The sequence below is a fragment of the Tribolium castaneum genome, chromosome 7 (assembly GCF_031307605.1).
Source record: "Tribolium castaneum strain GA2 chromosome 7, icTriCast1.1, whole genome shotgun sequence".
NCBI classification, from domain to species: Eukaryota; Metazoa; Arthropoda; class Insecta; order Coleoptera; family Tenebrionidae; genus Tribolium; species Tribolium castaneum.
In genome coordinates, this window is record NC_087400.1 from 2,565,514 (window position 1) to 2,582,647 (window position 17,134).

At 29.1% G+C, this 17,134-nt stretch overlaps 2 protein-coding genes and 1 non-coding gene across 4 annotated transcripts; all 3 read right to left on the bottom strand.

Annotated features, from left to right (window-relative positions):
• Positions 1 to 71: 71 nt before the first annotated feature.
• Positions 72 to 3,952, bottom strand: LOC135266663 (epidermal growth factor-like protein). Its single transcript, XM_064357790.1, has 4 exons — positions 3,769 to 3,952; positions 3,608 to 3,668; positions 2,736 to 3,085; positions 72 to 624 (listed from the first exon to the last, which is right to left on the bottom strand). The coding sequence occupies exons 1-4, from the start codon at positions 3,909 to 3,911 to the stop codon at positions 111 to 113; spliced, it is 1,068 nt and encodes a 355-aa protein (XP_064213860.1). The 5' UTR covers positions 3,912 to 3,952; the 3' UTR covers positions 72 to 110.
• A 690-nt stretch (positions 3,953 to 4,642) lies between these two features.
• NimA (Nimrod A) lies at positions 4,643 to 15,477 on the bottom strand. Of its 2 annotated transcripts, none has more exons than XM_008200605.3 (8): positions 15,307 to 15,477; positions 11,779 to 11,873; positions 9,110 to 9,236; positions 6,385 to 6,541; positions 6,223 to 6,337; positions 5,440 to 5,924; positions 5,019 to 5,132; positions 4,643 to 4,968 (listed from the first exon to the last, which is right to left on the bottom strand). In XM_008200605.3, the coding sequence occupies exons 2-8, from the start codon at positions 11,865 to 11,867 to the stop codon at positions 4,748 to 4,750; spliced, it is 1,308 nt and encodes a 435-aa protein (XP_008198827.3). In that variant the 5' UTR covers positions 11,868 to 11,873; positions 15,307 to 15,477; the 3' UTR covers positions 4,643 to 4,747. The 2 variants fall into 2 exon arrangements, with proteins under 2 accessions (XP_008198827.3, XP_064214042.1); XM_064357972.1 differs by lacking the exon at positions 15,307 to 15,477 and adding an exon at positions 15,153 to 15,283.
• Positions 5,155 to 5,226, bottom strand: TRNAW-CCA (transfer RNA tryptophan (anticodon CCA)). Its single transcript has one exon. It is a non-coding gene; the product is annotated as a tRNA-Trp (tRNA).
• Positions 15,478 to 17,134: the final 1,657 nt, after the last annotated feature.

The following is a 17,134-nucleotide window of genomic DNA, read 5'->3' on the forward strand; positions in this document are numbered from 1 at the left end:
GCCATTTTTTTCAATATTTTCATTTTTTCGATTTTTTTTTTCAATCATTTTGTGGATAAATAACGCAAAAATTTCAAATTCAATCCTTTATTTTGCTAAATAATACAATCTCAAAACTTATCATCTTGTTGAGGAATCAACTCAAAATGCATCATGGCGGCCCTCCTCAGCCTCCTCACACACCTGTTGCTCCCTTTGGCCTCCTTCACAAACCCAGGATTACAAATACAGAAATTGGGGGCTGAACAAGTCCCATTTTCGCATCCCCCGGGACAAAAGGCCACACATCGGTTCCCCTTGGGGTTGGAGGGGTCCACAGTGTACCCCTTTTTGCACGTGCAGGTGTCGGGGGCGGAGCACTCGGCGTTGAGACACGGTTCCCGACAATGGGGCACACAGACTGAACCCGTCTTGTCCAAAGACCAGCCCGGTTCGCACGAACACACGTTGGGGGCGGTACAAAGGCCGTTCTTGCAGCCTTGGGGGCATTGCGCCACGCATGCTGCCCCCACCTGCTTGAAGCCCGGCTTGCACGAGCACTGGTTGGGGCCAATGCAGGTGCCGCCCCCGCAGCCCCCTTCACAGAAGTACTCGCATTTGTTGGTTTGCGGATTTAGGGTGAAACTAAAAATAAAAAATGAAAAATAAAAAATAAAAAAAAATAATAAAAAAAAAATAAGCGGTTCCGGCTAGAGAGGCGATCAAAGCTTTTTCACTAAAAAAAATCATAAAAAAGAAACTAAAAGTCGTAGAGCAATGCGGTTTGTTCCATTGAATTCAGCGGCTCATTTTCTCTATTATACCTACTTTCAACGAGATTTAAAATTTTCAATTTTTTTGCTCAAATTTTCTGAGTAATACACTAACTTACCTTCAAAGAGGTGAAAATAAAAATTTTTTAAACTCACTCCAGTAATAAGACTTCTACATGTCTTAACAACCCACAAAAGTTGTTAAAAGTCCACAAAAAGTCAATATATTCGATATTTTGATGTTTGATTTTTTCAATTTTCGTCGCAAATTTTGTCGATTTTGGGTATCCGGAACATTTCTCGAGCAATAGCTCCGGAACAATTAAAGATAACCCCATAAATTGTATTATCGTTGGAAAGCTCTTTAAATTATCTATCGTTTTCAAAAAAAATTATTGTTCTCCGACTAATAGTTTTCGAGCAAATTGGAGATAAATGCAAAATTTGGTAAAATTTTTAAAAATTCATAACTAAAAAACTATTGGGAATTTGGCGCATTTTTTGATTCCAATCGATTCCCCGGATCATTTTGCATTGGCATGAATCAAAATAGTTCCACTTTTTATAATAGTTTAGCCGTAAATAAGAAAATGAAAAAAATTAAAAAAAAGTTAACACCCCCCCTTAGAAATTGGTCAATTTTTAAAGTGTCTCAAAATCTAATAAAACCAATTTTATCTTATAGATTTTGATGTGCTCTTTACGATCTAAAAAAGCGTTTTCTCCAAGTTCTTTTAGTTTGGCCGTAATCGGCGTTTAAAAATTGAAAATTTTTTTGCGAGATATCGCCTTGAGTCCTATGCCATTTTGTAAAGTTTTTTATTCCGGTTGTCCTCCATTTTTCCGTTTCTCGATAACTTTAATAGTTTCGCCGTAATTGGCGATTGAAAATTGAAAAAAAGTGAAAATGGAAACTTTTTTTGCGTTTTTCTCAGAAACTGTAAGACTTAGAGCAACGAGCAGAAAACCATCTGATAGAGCTTAGTTTTAGCTATTTTTTCGTCTAAACCCGGAGCCGCTCCGGGCAACGGTTCCGGCTACAGAGGCGATCAAAGTTTTTCACTAAAAAAATTCATTAAAAAAAAACTAAAATTCGTAGAGCAATGCGGTTTGTTCGGTTGAATTCTACGGCTCATTTTACATAATATATCAATTTTTCACAAGAATTAAAAATTTAAAAATTTTTGCCTAAATTTAGGGTAGCCATTTGTCATAGTGAAAAATTTTATTCATTAAAAAAATTCATAACTCGAAAACTAAAAGTCGTAGAGCAATGCGGTTTGTTCCATTGAATTCAGCGGCTCATTTTCTGTATTATACCAACTTTTCACGAGATTTAAAATTTTCAATTTTTTTGCTAAAATTTCCTGAGTAATACTTACTTACCTTCAAAGAGGTGAAAAAAAAAATTTTTTTTAAACTCACTCCAGTAAATTTTTATGGACTTCTACATGTCTTAACAACCCACAAAAGTTGTTAAAAGTCCACAAAAAGTCCATATGTTCGATTTTTAGAAGTTTGATTTTTCAATTTTCGTCGCAATTTTTGTCGATTTTGGGTACCCGGAACTTTTGTCAAGCAATAGCTCCAGAACTATCAGAGATAACCTCATGAAGTGTATTATCGTTGGAAAGCTCTTTAAATTATCTATCTTTTTCAAAAAAAATTATTGTTCTCCGACTAATAGTTTTCAAGCAAATTGGAGACAAATGCAAAATTTGGTAAAATTTTAAAAATTTCATAACTAAAAAACTATTGAGAGTTTGGCAATTTTCTTGATGCCAATCGATTCCCCGGATCATTTTGCATAGGTATGAATCAAAATAGTTCCACTTTTTAGAATAGTTTAGCCGTAAATGAGAAATTAAAAAAATATTAAAAAAAAAGTTAACACTCATCTGAGATAAATATTTAAAATAAATAATTGAAATGAAATAAAAATCAATAAAAAAATTATATTTTTTCAGTTATTTTTTTCCTTACCCTGGTTTGCACCGGCATGCCTCCGCCCCAATGCACTCGCCCCCCATTCCACAGCCCCCTGTGCACACCGGTGTGCAAAATTTACCATCTGGGCTCAACTGGAAGCCGGCATTGCAGGAGCAGAGCCCACTGTTGGTACAAACACCATGGAGGCACCCAATGGGACAAGTTGGGATGCAGTTTTGGAGCGTGTCCTTGATGTAGCCCCTTTTGCAAGAACATACATTGGGGGCGGTGCAGTTGCCATTAGGGCAGCCATTTTCACAAACTGGTTCGCATTCAAAATGGCTGTGCGGCTTGCGGGCCCATCCTGAACAACAAATCTCGATTTTGCTGAAGCCGGGCCTGGTCTAGAGTTTAAGTTGAGTTTTTCATCAATTATGTAAAAAAAATAAAAAATATATATTATTAAAAAAAGCGGGAAATTCAAATTTTAGCCAGAATTTTGACCAGAAAATTCAAATTTAACCACAAAAAAATTAACTGTAGAGAGTTGATGCGTCATTTGGTGATAGATCTAGTAGCTGTTAGTGTGTTTTGGCGGGAAATTTAAATTTACCTAAAAAATTTAACCACTGGCAGGCAATATTTCAATCGTCAGAATAATAAGTTCGTTCGTGTTTTCCGTGAAATCTGAGCCTTATTAAAAGTTTTCGATGCAAACTTGAAGCGTTAATTAAAATGGCTCCCAGGAGTGAAAATTAGGAAGAAAAAATTTTCTTCGAATTGTTTATTATTTTGCTGCGACCTCGCCAACTCGATTAGCCCACATTAAGATACGCACTTAGCACGAATGAAATCATCTGTTCATTGCCAACACATAAATATGCAAATTTATTTACTTATTAGTATATTTGAGAAAAATATTTTACCCCATTCCCTTGTGGTCTGATTCCAGACGCTCGATCCTCTGGACTGATCAGGTCAATGGTCCTACAGCCACGAAAAAAATACATTTAACATTAAATTTTCTAAATTTATTCGACAGTCAAGGTCAAGAGAAACTGACTGAAATTACAATAATTGGACTTACGGCACTTCCAGAGCGCATATTCCGGCTCTTGAATGGTTGAAAGTGCTCAGATTTGGATAAAGGCCTTTATTGGTGACCGCACAATTGGCAGATTTTGTCAGAAACACGAAAAGGAAGAGGAGAAACGCTCTGTTTGGCAACATTGTTGAATCTTAACTGGAGAATGAGAGGATACGGTTTGTGAAAGTGATTAAAAATTAGCGGATGCTTAGATAAATGCTCTATCTGGGCTATTTCGGACTGCATTTATCACATTTTGTTGGATGAACAATTTTGAGAAGAAAATTTTTTTTTTTATTATTTATAATAAATAATAAAAAAATTTTTTTTCTCAAAATTTTTCTAATAAATAACTAATAAATAATTTATTAGTTGTAATATGACTGGACTTGAGTATTATTGACAAAGTAATTTTTTTCCAATTTTTTTTTGACTTAAAAAAATTTTTTTGTTTATTTATTCATACTACTAGTATTTTTTTTTAGTTTTTTTTGTCTTTAGTTTATTTCTTCCCCGTGTAATAAACATATTTTTACTTGCATTTATTGTGTATATTGTGTATTTTTATTTTTTTTTCTTTCTTTTATTTATTTTTTATTTTTTATTTTTTTTTATTACTCAGTAATATTGCCAGAACAAATTTTTCTTTTAGTCTTTTTAATTACTGATATTTTTTATTTTATTTATATTGATTTTTCTGTATTGTTGCGATACTCAATTTATTTGTTTTTTCTTTTTAATTAATTAATTTCCAGTTTATTTATCACAAAAAAATAATCAGCGGAACCAAACTTGGCGGATGTTTTTTAACGAAGTCTGCCTAAGATTCAAGGTTACGATAAGACGAAAATATTATCAATTAAATAAACAAACAAACACTTATATCAATTTTTTATTTATTAATAATACATACACGGTTACATCTCTTGTAAAAAATAATGGCACTTGAACTTAAATTAATAAAAAATCGAACACAACATTAAAACCGCGTCTTGCCGCACGTATTCATATACAAAGAGGCGGCCTTGTACGAGGGCGGAGGCTCCGAAATGGGGGTTGGGAGCATTCCTGAGGGAATTTCGTCGTAAACGGGCTCAAAAATGGGGCTTGGGGGCTCATTCTCGGGGGGTTCTGGAATCGAAGCTGCTCTGTAACTCCCGGTAGAAGGGGGATGATCGTATAAATACTCTCTCGGATCACCTAACATTTTTTTTCTTTAATAATTATTTTCCAAATAATTTAATTTTTACCCTTAGAAGAGTGGGTTGGAAAATTCATACTGCAGACAACATGTGCTTCGAAACGTTGGCCTTCGGGGGCGGCCTCGGGGGCGGCGAAAATCGGGTTTTCAAACGTTGGGGGCTCTAAAAATGGAAAAAAAAGAGTTGACCCCGACGTGATTTGAACACGCAACCTTCTGATCTGGAGTCAGACGCGCTACCGTTGCGCCACGGAGTCAGTTACTACTCATTTGTGCATACTGGGGACTTAAGCGACAAAATACGTAACAATTGATTTTTTTTTAATAATAATCTCGGTTTCATACGATTTGTAAATTGAAACACATTAATTGTGTTATACACCAAAATTGTCTCAAATAGTTAAAACTGAGACGTTTTTTCATAAATAATTTAAAAAAAGTGTATAATTGGTTGCCTATCTAACACTTACCTGGCAAAGGTGTGTGGAAAATACTGTGTGTGTACACAGCCACTGTCGACACCTCCTTTTTCCCCCCTTTTGTCCTAAAATGGTTCACCACCACTATCACTGCCGCCACCAAAATCACCCCAAGTGAGATGGCAGTGGCAGCACTGGCACTATTGACAAAATTATCCCTTTCTTCGTCCACCATATCGTCATTTGACAATTTGGGGCGATTTGTTGTCAATAGAAATCGTCGATTCGAATCCGACATGATATTGTCGACAATACTTGTCGTCAATATCGTCGTTGACAGTAGGCCATTTTGGTCAGTTTCAAACTTTCCGTTGTTTTTTAGTTGAATAGTGTTGATCAAAACAGTGGTGGGGGTTGATGTGGTTGATAGTTGATCGCATTGGCCCGTTATGGGGTCACATGACTCGTCAGGGTTGCACATGCATTGCTCGTGACAGTTGGGGCCCCAAAAGCCAAGGGGGCACAGGGATTGGCACCTAAACATCAACAAAAACGATGTTGATGTGTGATGTTGATCATATCAACAGATTTGTTGATTTCAACCCGAAAATTGATAAACTGATGTTGATTAGCCAAAAAATAATAAGTAAAAAATTATATCAAAAAACTATAAGTAAAATATGTAGGTGTTGATGTTGAATAATTTAACGATGTTGATATTGTTAATTGATATTTCAACTCAATGTGCTGATGTTGAATGTAATATGATTTGATTGATATTTTTTCTGCATTTTGATAATGGCATTCAACTTTGATGTTGATTGTGATATTGACCTGCTGCCGCTCCACCCCGCGTCGCAGACGCACTTGCCATTGGTCGGCTCGCAGACCCCGTGATCACACGAACAGTTGAATTTGCAGTCCTCCCCCCACTCCGTCCTCAAACAACCTGCAAACATTTTATATTTTTTTCGCAAAAATTGTATAAATTCTCACTTGTGGCGCACGTCTCGCCCTTAAATCCGGGGAAACACCGACAGCGTCCATTATCACACCGTCCATTTTGGCAGTCGGGACAAGATGGCGTACAAATGTCGCCATTTTGGACGTATCCAGGGCAACATTTGTCAATGAGATCAGTGATTTCTTTTTCCTGTTGAATAATTAGCGATTTATGTTAGAGTTTGTGTATAATTCGGTCGATATCTCCGCTCAAGTTGGAATAAATTGGCCAATAAAGTACTGCCAACTGACATGATTTAAAATAATTTGGTTAAGTAGATGTGAGTTGCATAACACGATGAACGATACGTTCTCTAATAAGGTTGCGGTCTAGTAATTTCGTCGGTTGGAGACCAGAGAGAAGAAATGAAACGGTTGTATCCGGTGATGGGAAAAAAACGATTTTAATTTAATTTGAAGGGTTGTAAAATTAATTTAATTACGAGGGCGAGATGATTGAGAGTAATGAGAGGTGACAATTAGTTAAGGCGTAATTTATTACATCCTACAAAAGGGACACATGGAAAAATTTCAAGAAAAAACTACTTATAATCAATCAAAAAATTATGTTGATACTGCAACTGATTTTAGATATTGCAGTTACATTTTTATATATTTTTAATATATAATGTAATATAATAACAAAATAATGTCAAAAAAATAGATTTGAGTCAATTCCAATGAGTACAGTCGCTCACGGAAGGAATGTAGAAATAAACACAGTTCATTTGTTTTTTTGTGTAAAATAATTTTTTTAACATAATATCAAATTTTGTATATAATATATAATATATATTATATATTATATATTATATATTATATATTATATATTATATATTATATATTATATATTATATATTATATATTATATATTATATATTATATATTATATATTATATATTATATATTATATATTATATTATATAACTCAAACCTTAACTGGTGGGTACAGTCAATCTCAAAAAAATTGTTATGTAGAATTAGTAAATATTTAATTTTATTATTGACTTTTTACAAAAAAAATGTCACAAAAAACATATCGTTGGGTACAGTCGCCCACGAAAAGAGTGTCACAAGCCGGCGCCATTTGTATCTTTTTATGATGTAATTTCTTAAATTTTATATCAACACAGTAAGAATGTAGTTACAAAAAAATTAATTTTAAAATGCTTCCTAACAGTGTAGTTACTTTCCTACCACAGAAGTTGTTGAAAAATTATATTATTGATGGTTTTTGTTACTTTCTGTATTTTACTTGTTAGTTTTTTTCAAAAGTAATGATGATTATATATTATATATTATATATTATATATCACACTTGAACCTTAACAGGTAAGTACAGTCAATCACAAAAAAATTGTTTTGTTGTATTAGTAAATATTTAATTTTTTTATGGACTGCTTACAAAAAGAATGTCTCAAAAAATATATCGTTGGGTACAGGCGCCCACAAAAAAAGTGTCACAAGCCCAAACCTTTTGTATCTTTTTATAATGTAATTTTTTAAATTTTATATCAATACAGTAAGAAAGTAGTTATCTACAAAAAATTAATTTTGATATGCTTCCTTAGAGTGTTACTTTCCTACTACAGAAGGTGTTGAAAAAATTAGATTATTGATGTTTTCTGCTACTTTCTGTATTTTACTTGTTAGTTTTTTTTAAAAATAATGATAATAATATATTATATATTATATATTATATATTATATATTATATATTATATATTATATATTATATATTATATATTATATATTATATATTATATATTATATATTATATATATTGTATATTATATATTATATATTATATATTATATATCACACTTGAACCTTAACAGGTAAGTACAGTCAATCACAAAAAAATTGTTGTGTATTATTAGTAAATATTTAATTTTTTTATGGACTGCTTACAAAAAGAATGTCTCAAAAAATATATCGTTGGGTACAGGCGCCCACAAAAAAAGTGTCGCAAACCCAAACCTTTTGTATCTTTTTATAATGTAATTTTTTAAATTTTATATCAATACAGTAAGAATGTAGTTATCTACAAAAAATTAATTTTGATATGCCTCCTTAGAGTGTTACTTTCCTACTACAGAAGGTGTTGAAAAAATTAGATTATTGATGTTTTCTGCTACTTTCTGTATTTTACTTGTTAGTTTTTTTCAAAAATAATAATGATAAAATATTATATATTATATATTATATATTATATATTATATATTATATATTATATATTATATATTATATATTATATATTATATATTATATATTATATATTATATATTATATATTATATATTATATATTATATATTATATATTATATATTATATATTATATATTATACATTATATATTATATATGAAACTTGAACCTTAACAGGTGGGTACAGTCAATTAAAAAAAATGATTTGTAGAATTAGTAAATATTTAATTTTTTTATGTCACAAAAAACCTATCGTTGGGTACAGCCGCCCACGGAAAGAGTGTCGCAAGTCTTTGCTCATCATTTTTCGATCAGTTAATTACTTTCACTCATTCTCAATTGAAAATTGAAGTGTTTTCCAGAGCGCTACTTCCTCCAATGGCTCGATTTAGCAATAATTGGTTCAGTCATGATAATGCAAAATAAGCCACGACCAAATAGTTAAATTGCCTCATTCGTCCAACTCGTGCCTGAATCAACCTTCGCCAAATCGGGAAAGTGAAAAAATACTCACCACAATTTTGGACTCGTTGAGAAGTCTTGTGGTGTAAAAAGAACATCTTGGAGGCACGTTAAGACACCACTCATAATTTCTAACAGTTGAGTTTCGCACAAAGAACTCGGTTACGTTGACTTTGTGTCTGGAAAAAATGGGCGTCAGTTTGCGGAAGCGCAAAGATTTTTACTTGCAGTTTTTCAAGTGAGTCAAGGATTTCGGGCGGATTTCCGACCATAAATCCACCCACTGCTATTATTAAAAAAAATTTCAATCGCGCTGTTGTTTGTTGCAAAACGCGCTGTTTCTTTCACCAAATATGTGGAATACTTTTACTTTCGTTTGCGCCGCTTCTGGTGACACGTATAAATAAATATTTTCTGTTGTTGTGTTCCGGTTGTGTCTTGTCTACAAGTCGTAAAACGTGTTCATGTCTTGACTGCGATATTATCTAACGGGAGTTTTATCAGATTCGCTTTCAATGTCATTATGTCACTTTCTACAAGATTATATTGCCGGCGACAGGAGCATCTTAATACGATTTCAGCTTCAAGTAGCGTAAATCTTTGTTTGAAGAAGATATGAGTTTAAATAAAAACATTCCACACATGTTATTAGTCTCACTATTTACCCAAAAAACGATAAAATAAAATGACTAAGTTTACAATTTCTTTTAAATTTACAATTTGGTCAAAGAAAGAGCCAACAATTACCTAATGGTTTAACCTACTAAAGTTATCCAATATTTTTTGTATTTTTGTATTTAATTTTTTCCGTACCTTTAATTTTTGTTACAAATTTTAATTTTTTCCCTATTTTTTATTTTTATTTTGTTATTTATTTGTACTTTCATCCGCGTGGTTTGATTTTTTTTGTTTTTTTATTTAACAATTAATTATTTTATTCAAAATGTGTTTTTTCTTTTCTTTAGTTATTAATTTTTTGCACACCTTCTTTCTAATAAGTATGTTTTTTAATTTTAATCCAGTTATTTTTGTCATGTTTAGTTCATAGATTTTTTGTTTGTATTTCTTTTTTTCTATGTTTTCTGTCACGTATTTTGTTTTTTTTTCGCTGTTTCCACCTACTATTTGTTTTCTATGTTTTTTTATTTTAATTTTATTTTGTTAGTTACCAGAATTTTGTCTTTCTGATGTAATTTTTGTGATTGCTTTTTTATTGTTTTTTACTTTTGTCAAATTTTTAGTTTGTAGTTGTGATAATTTTGATTCTTTTGTATCGGATTTTTACTGTTTTCATTTAAAATATTTTGTTTTAATTTTTAATTATTTTTATTGATAGATAGAACTTTACAAATAAACATATTTTAGAGCTTTCTTGTGTAAGAATACTTTTTTAATTAACCTGTTATTTTGATAATTTTTGCGTGGAGAATTTTGTGTTTCAACTTTTTATAGTTTTGTTTTTGTTATTTTATATATCTTTTTTTTGTTTTTGTTTTTTTATTTTTATTTTGTCTACGTATTTGTTTTCTTTTTTCGCTAACTGTCTTTATTTTATTGTAATTTTTTGCTTAATCTTTTATTGTTTTTTACTTTTTGTTTAACTTTTAGCTTTCGATTGCAATATTTTTTGTTCATTTGTATTATATTTTTACTGTTATTAAAATATTATGCTTTCTTAATTTTTTTTAATAATTTATTTTCTATTTTCTACATCTTTTTTGTCTAAGTATACTTTTTTAATTATAATAACTAATAAATAAATTGATTAATAATATTCTTATTTTATTAATTTTTGTTTACAGTATTTAAGTTTTTGTTTTTTATTATTCTGTTCTTGTCTTTTTGTATTTCATTTATTCTGTATTCTATCACGTATTTTTTTTGTTTTTTTTCTTCTTGTCTTTAATTTATTTGTAAATTTTTTGCTAATTTCACTTTTATTTTGTTATTTCTCTGATCTTTCATAATTTTTTTCATTTTGCCTATTTTTAGTTTTTGATTGCGATATTTTTAGTATTTCTGTATGGTATTTTTTTTCTGTTCTTGTTCAAAATATTTTGCTTTCTGTTTTTTCCTTTTCTTTAATTCTTTACCTTTTATATTCTACATCTTATTATATTATTTTTTGTAAATTTTTGTTTGTTTTACTTTTATTTTGTTATTTTCTAGTAGTTTTGTCTCTGTAGTGTATTTTTATTATTTGATTATTCATTGCTTTTTATTTTGTCTAATTTTTAGTTTTTGATTGTAATATTTTTGTTTTTTTAATTTTATTTTTACTCTTCTTATTTAAAATATTGAGTTTTGACCTTTTTTCTTTAATTTTTTACTATTTATTGTTTTGTTGTTTTTGTTTTATGCTGTATTTTTTCATTATTATTATAATTTTTTCCAAATTTTATTTATATTGTAAGATTTATTACTCTATATCTGTTTTCTATTTCATATGATTTTTTTATTTTATTTTATTTTTTGTTTTTGCTTCTATTACCAGTATTTTTATTGATTTTTATAGCTTTCAACATCGCTCTTTTTAGTAGATTTCATTTTTTTGGCTTCAAACTTTAATCGAAATTTTGCTTTTTCTTTTTTTTTTGGTTTTTTATTCTTATTATCTTCTTTTTTTTAGTTATCTATTTTTCAGCTTAAGTCTTATAATAAACAAAACCAGAAATTTCGAAAAAAACGTAATCTGTAATTATTTACACAATTTTTTTTTACCTTTGTTCTTCTTGACAGACATGGTCCCCTGTCAGCTTGCCCAAAACCGTGCCTCCAATACATACCACAAGTCCAATCACAACCAACATGATAACCTGCAACCAAAATAATTCTTTCATTATTTTTTTTTTCGATTAAAACTAGTTGAGTTAAATTGAGAGCAATTCCTTTCGTGTTTACATAATAAAAGAATTGTCTCCGTCACCCACTTTGATTGAAAAATTGCAAAAGTCTCATTTACACCACGTAATTATCTCCCATTTCCAAATCTATAACGAGTGGCAATGGCCTAGATACAGATCCGAATTTTCATTAATGCACTTGTTGCAAAATTCGAGATTATTGTCAAAGGTTAAAGTTTCATCATAGTTAAAGTTTCAGGGTCAGTGCGAAAGGAAGAAAGCGTTTTATGCTCTCGTGCTTTGCGATTATAGAAATTATGGATTTTTTTTTACGAAAAATACCAAGGGAAATTGTGTCAATAACTTAAACTGCTATTAATAACGTGTTAGGTAACGGAAGTGTTGGATTTATTAATCAATACGGGCTGGAAGAAAGGTTTTGTTACGTAACTATGTGGGAGGTTGCATTTTAATTCAATTCAATTTTTCTTGATTACGTACAATTGAATTTTTTATTTATGGACAAGTTTACGATATAAATTATTTCTAGTATGGAAATTGAAATCATTTGCATGTGCAAAACTGGATTTTTCGATTTTAAAGAGTGAGTTGCGACACTTTTTCGCTTTCTTAAGTTTGTGGGTTTATTAGGAATAAAAAAAAAATTGTCTTCAATTGATCGATATTAACAAAAAATTCATAAAATAAGTAAATCAATCATAAACTGTTCGTCATTTCCATTTTTTTCATCATTTACGAATAAATGTCTTACACAGGGTTAGTCTGTTAAAAGTACAATTTTACTGTATCTAAAAATCTAGTAACCATACAGAAATGTATGTATTTAATAACAAACGCAAATACAGTAAAAAAATACTTAACAGACTCACCCTGTACATAGTTATAGTCATAAACTGCTCGAAAAAACTTACGTCATTTCCATTTTTTTTATTTTTTACGAATAATTGTCTTACACAGGGTTAGTCTCTTAAAAGTAAATTTTACTGTATCTAAAAATCTAGTAACCATACAGAAATATTACAAGTATTTATTAATTTATTTATCGGAAAAAAATGCAAAGATAATAAAATAATGTATGTATTTAATAACAAACGCAAATACAGTAAAAAAATACTTAACAAACTCACCCTGTATATGGTTATAGTCATAAACTGCTCGAAAAAAGTTACGTCATTTCCATTTTTTTCTTCATTTACGAATAAATGTCTTACACAGGGTTAGTCTGTTAAAAGTACAATTTTACTGTATCTAAAAATCTAGTAACCATACAGAAATATTACAAGTATTTATTAATTTATTCATCCGAAAAAAATGCAAAGATAATAAAATAATGTATGTATTTAATAACAAACGCAAATACAGTAAAAAAATACTTAACAGACTCACCCTGTATATGGTTATAGTCATAAACTGCTTGAAAAAAGTTACGTCATTTCCATTTTTTTCATTATTTACGAATTAATGTCTTACACAGGGTTAGTCTGTTAAAAGTACAATTTTACTGTATCTAAAAATCTAGTAACCATACAGAAATATTATTTATTAATTTATTTATCGGGAAAAAATGCAAAGATGATAAAATAATGTATGTATTTAATAACAAACGCAAATACAGTAAAAAAAATACTTAACTGACTCACCCTGTATATAGTTATAGTCATAAACTGCTCGAAAAAACTTACGTCATTTCCATTTTTTTCATTATTTACGAATAAATGTCTTACACAGGATTAGTCTGTTAAAAGTACAATTTTACTGTATCTAAAAATCTAGTAACCATACAAAAATATTACAAGTATTTATTAATTTATTTATCGGGAAAAAATGCAAAGATAATAAAATAATGTATGTATTTAATAACAAACGCAAATACAGTAAAAAAATACTTAACAGACTTACCCTGTATATGGTTATAGTCATAAACTGCTTGAAAAAACTTACGTCATTTCCATTTTTTTCATTATTTACGAATAAATGTCTTACACAGGGTTAGTCTGTTAAAAGTACAATTTTACTGTATCTAAAAATCTAGTAACCATACAGAAATATTACAAGTATTTATTAATTTATTTATCGGGAAAAAATGCAAAGATAAATAATGTATGTATTTAATAACAAACGCAAATACAGTAAAAAAATACTTAAGAGACTAACCTTGTATAAATTTTTTTTTGTTTTTAGGTTTTTTTATCTGTATTTTACATGTCTTTTAGTGTATTCTGTCAGAATACTTTTTTTCTCTGTATTTTTGTGTTTTCTGTTTTTCTATTTACTTTGTCTTTTTGTCTTTCCATTAATACTGTCTCTCAATTTTTTTTGTGCTCATATTTTCTGTTTTTCAATTTTTTTTCTGTTATTTAGTTTGTATTTTGTATTTGAGTCTTTTTATTTTTTTATTTTGTGTTTTGTTGTTTTATTTATTTTTCTGCTTATTTAGTTATTCTGTCTTTTAGTGTGTTTTGTTTTCAGTTTTTTAATAATTTTGCGAGTAATATAATATTAAAATCTTAAAATAATTAATAAATTAATAAATAATAATAATTTATTTAATTATTTAAAGTACAGTATTATTTCATTTATTTTTTTATTATATACTGATATGTTTTTAAAAAAATATAAAGAAACAATGATGCAGTCAAAAGTCATTACGAACATGGCGTATTGTTAATTACTTAATTAAGTAATTAATTATAATTAGATTTATTATAATTACACAATTAACTAGTTAATATTTTCTGATATAGGGAAAAAATAGAAAAAATACTCTATGTTATTTTAATAAAAACTGACTAGAAAAATAATTGGCACAATTTTCGTGTAATTTGTTGTAGGAATTTTATCAGGTGTTCAAAATATTGCAAAAACTTACACAACACCCAAAATTGAATCATAATTAATTAGACCATAATTTATGACTTTTTTTAATGAAGTGTAATAAATTAAAACTAAATTTACTTAAACTTTTATCATGTCTTAATTTTTCATATCTTAAGCAATTAATTAAACTATAAGAAAACAGAAGACACAAAATAATTAACTTTGAAATTTTTTCCCTTCGTATTATTACGTCTTGTCCGCGCGCTCAGCTGCAGCAGCAAAGTAGGCGGCGATTTAAAATGACTTAATTCCACACTTCCTGTTGTTTTCAAACAATAAATTCCCAAATCGTAGTAAAGTCATCGACTTGCACCCAATTTTCTTAAGGTTGTTGAAAAAAATTGCACAAATCACCTTCGTCGTCTCACACGAAAATATCACGGACTTGTGACAATTAAAAATTCAAATTTTTGGAAAGAGCAAGGCCGGTTTTGCAATGGACACTTCCTCCAGCTTCACAGGGAGGAAAGTGACCACTTTCTACACTAGTTTTTCCGGGTTTACACACCTTGTTTCAAGTCGCGTTCAAGTCGCGTTCACTCCTCGGTATCATAATTTGAAAACACGACACACGAACGACACCAAACCAACGACAACTGCAGGACTCTTCTCTTATCATCATCATCATCTGTGTATTCAATTCGTTTACGACACAGCGGAAGGCTCATATGGTTCGAATAATTGGGGTTCAGAGATTTGAACGAATTATTTCGGTTTGAAAAAGTTTTTTTTTGTGTTGGGATCGTCTCAGATGTGTTTGAAAGTCGGTGAATTACATAAGACGTGTAATCAGATTCCATGCTAGATATATTGTAGATCCCTTCGGGAAAGTATTTATAGAATTGCGTTTTAAGTTGGTGATGTCATTATAAAGAGCATTACGTGGGAAGTTAGCGGAGATTTTGCGTTACTGACAGGTGGAGAAATAGCAATTTCGGTGCCGAAATCAGTATTTTGAGAGGTTGGTAACACTGCCATTGACCCACAAATGGCAATTTCCGACCATTTCATGCTAAAAAGAACCAGATCGCTTTGGAATTTTTGTCAAAAAAATATTTCTTCATTTGTTTTAATCTTTTTTTTTAAGAAATATATTTTATCTTCCGCCCTTTATTGTTTTTTGCCATAAATTGGCTATCTATAGTTCGTTTTTTATTTATATATGCTTGTTATATATATTTTTTAAATAATTTTTTTATTTATTTTACTTTTATTATAATTTGTATTAATGTTTAACTTGAACCTTTTTCACTTTTGGCAAATTTTTGGTTTTCTATATACTATATACTATATACTATATACTATATACTATATACTATATACTATATACTATATACTATATACTATATACTATATACTATATACTATATACTATATACTATATACTATATACTATATACTATATACTATATACTATATACTATATACTATATACTATATACTATATACTATATACTATATACTATATACTATATACTATATACTATATACTATATACTATATTTTTTTGTGATTATCTTATACGTATTTCTGTGTTGTGTCAATTTTTTTTTACATTGTTTTTGTTTTTTTTGTAATTTTTTAACAAATATTTTTTTGATCTTTGAGCTTTTCTGTTCTTTTTTGCTACTAGTTGAATTTTTATTGTTCGTCCTTTGTTTAGTTATTTTTTTACAGTTTTTTTATTTATTTTGATTTTATGTGGTTTTTATCAACAGTTATTTAATTTGTGAAACTTAGATGTTTTTCATCTTTTGTCTGATCTTTAGTTTTTCTATAATATTTGTCTTCTACTTTTGTATTTTTACTGTTTTATTTATTAGTGTTTTTTTTTTATATTTTGTCTTTATTATCTTCACTGTTGCTATCTCCTGCAATAATTTCGTTGAAATATTGTGATTTCTAACATTTTTTCGCTTTAAAAAAGTCTTTGGAATGATTGAATCGTCTTATACTTTAATCAAAAACAAAAAAAAAACAAAATTTTGTCTTCGTTTTTTTTTGGTCTAAGTGTGTTTGTCTTGTTTGTGTCTTTCTGTTTTTTTGCTTTTTCTGACTTTAATTCTGTTTTTTTTGTAATTTTTCAAACAAATTTTGTTTTATCTTTTATATTTCTGTGGTTTTTTTTTGTGTTAAAAATTTAATTTTTGTTGTTCGTCTTTTGTTTGTAATTATTATTGTTACTGTTTTATTTACTTTTTTGTGTTTATTTCCATTTTGTTTTTTTTTTGTTGTCTTATCTTTTGCGTTTTGTTGTTTTTCTGAGTTTGACTAACAAATATAATCTTACCTTTTTTTCTGTTTTTTTTTTGGTAAAAACTTTTGTTCTTAAATTT

Coding starts and splice junctions, on each gene's coding strand:
- LOC135266663 (XM_064357790.1), bottom strand. CDS start 3,911: ATGTTGCCAAACAGAGCGTTTCTCCTCTTCCTTTTCGTGTTTCTGACA. Junction 3,669..3,768: donor ATATGCGCTCTGGAAGTGCC/GTAAGTCCAATT, acceptor TCGTGGCTGTAG/GACCATTGACCTGATCAGTC. Junction 3,086..3,607: donor TCAGACCACAAGGGAATGGG/GTAAAATATTTT, acceptor CTTAAACTCTAG/ACCAGGCCCGGCTTCAGCAA.
- NimA (XM_008200605.3), bottom strand. CDS start 11,867: ATGTTGGTTGTGATTGGACTTGTGGTATGTATTGGAGGCACGGTTTTG. Junction 9,237..11,778: donor GTCTGTCAAGAAGAACAAAG/GTAAAAAAAAAT, acceptor CATTTTTTCCAG/ACACAAAGTCAACGTAACCG. Junction 6,338..6,384: donor GGGCGAGACGTGCGCCACAA/GTGAGAATTTAT, acceptor AAATGTTTGCAG/GTTGTTTGAGGACGGAGTGG.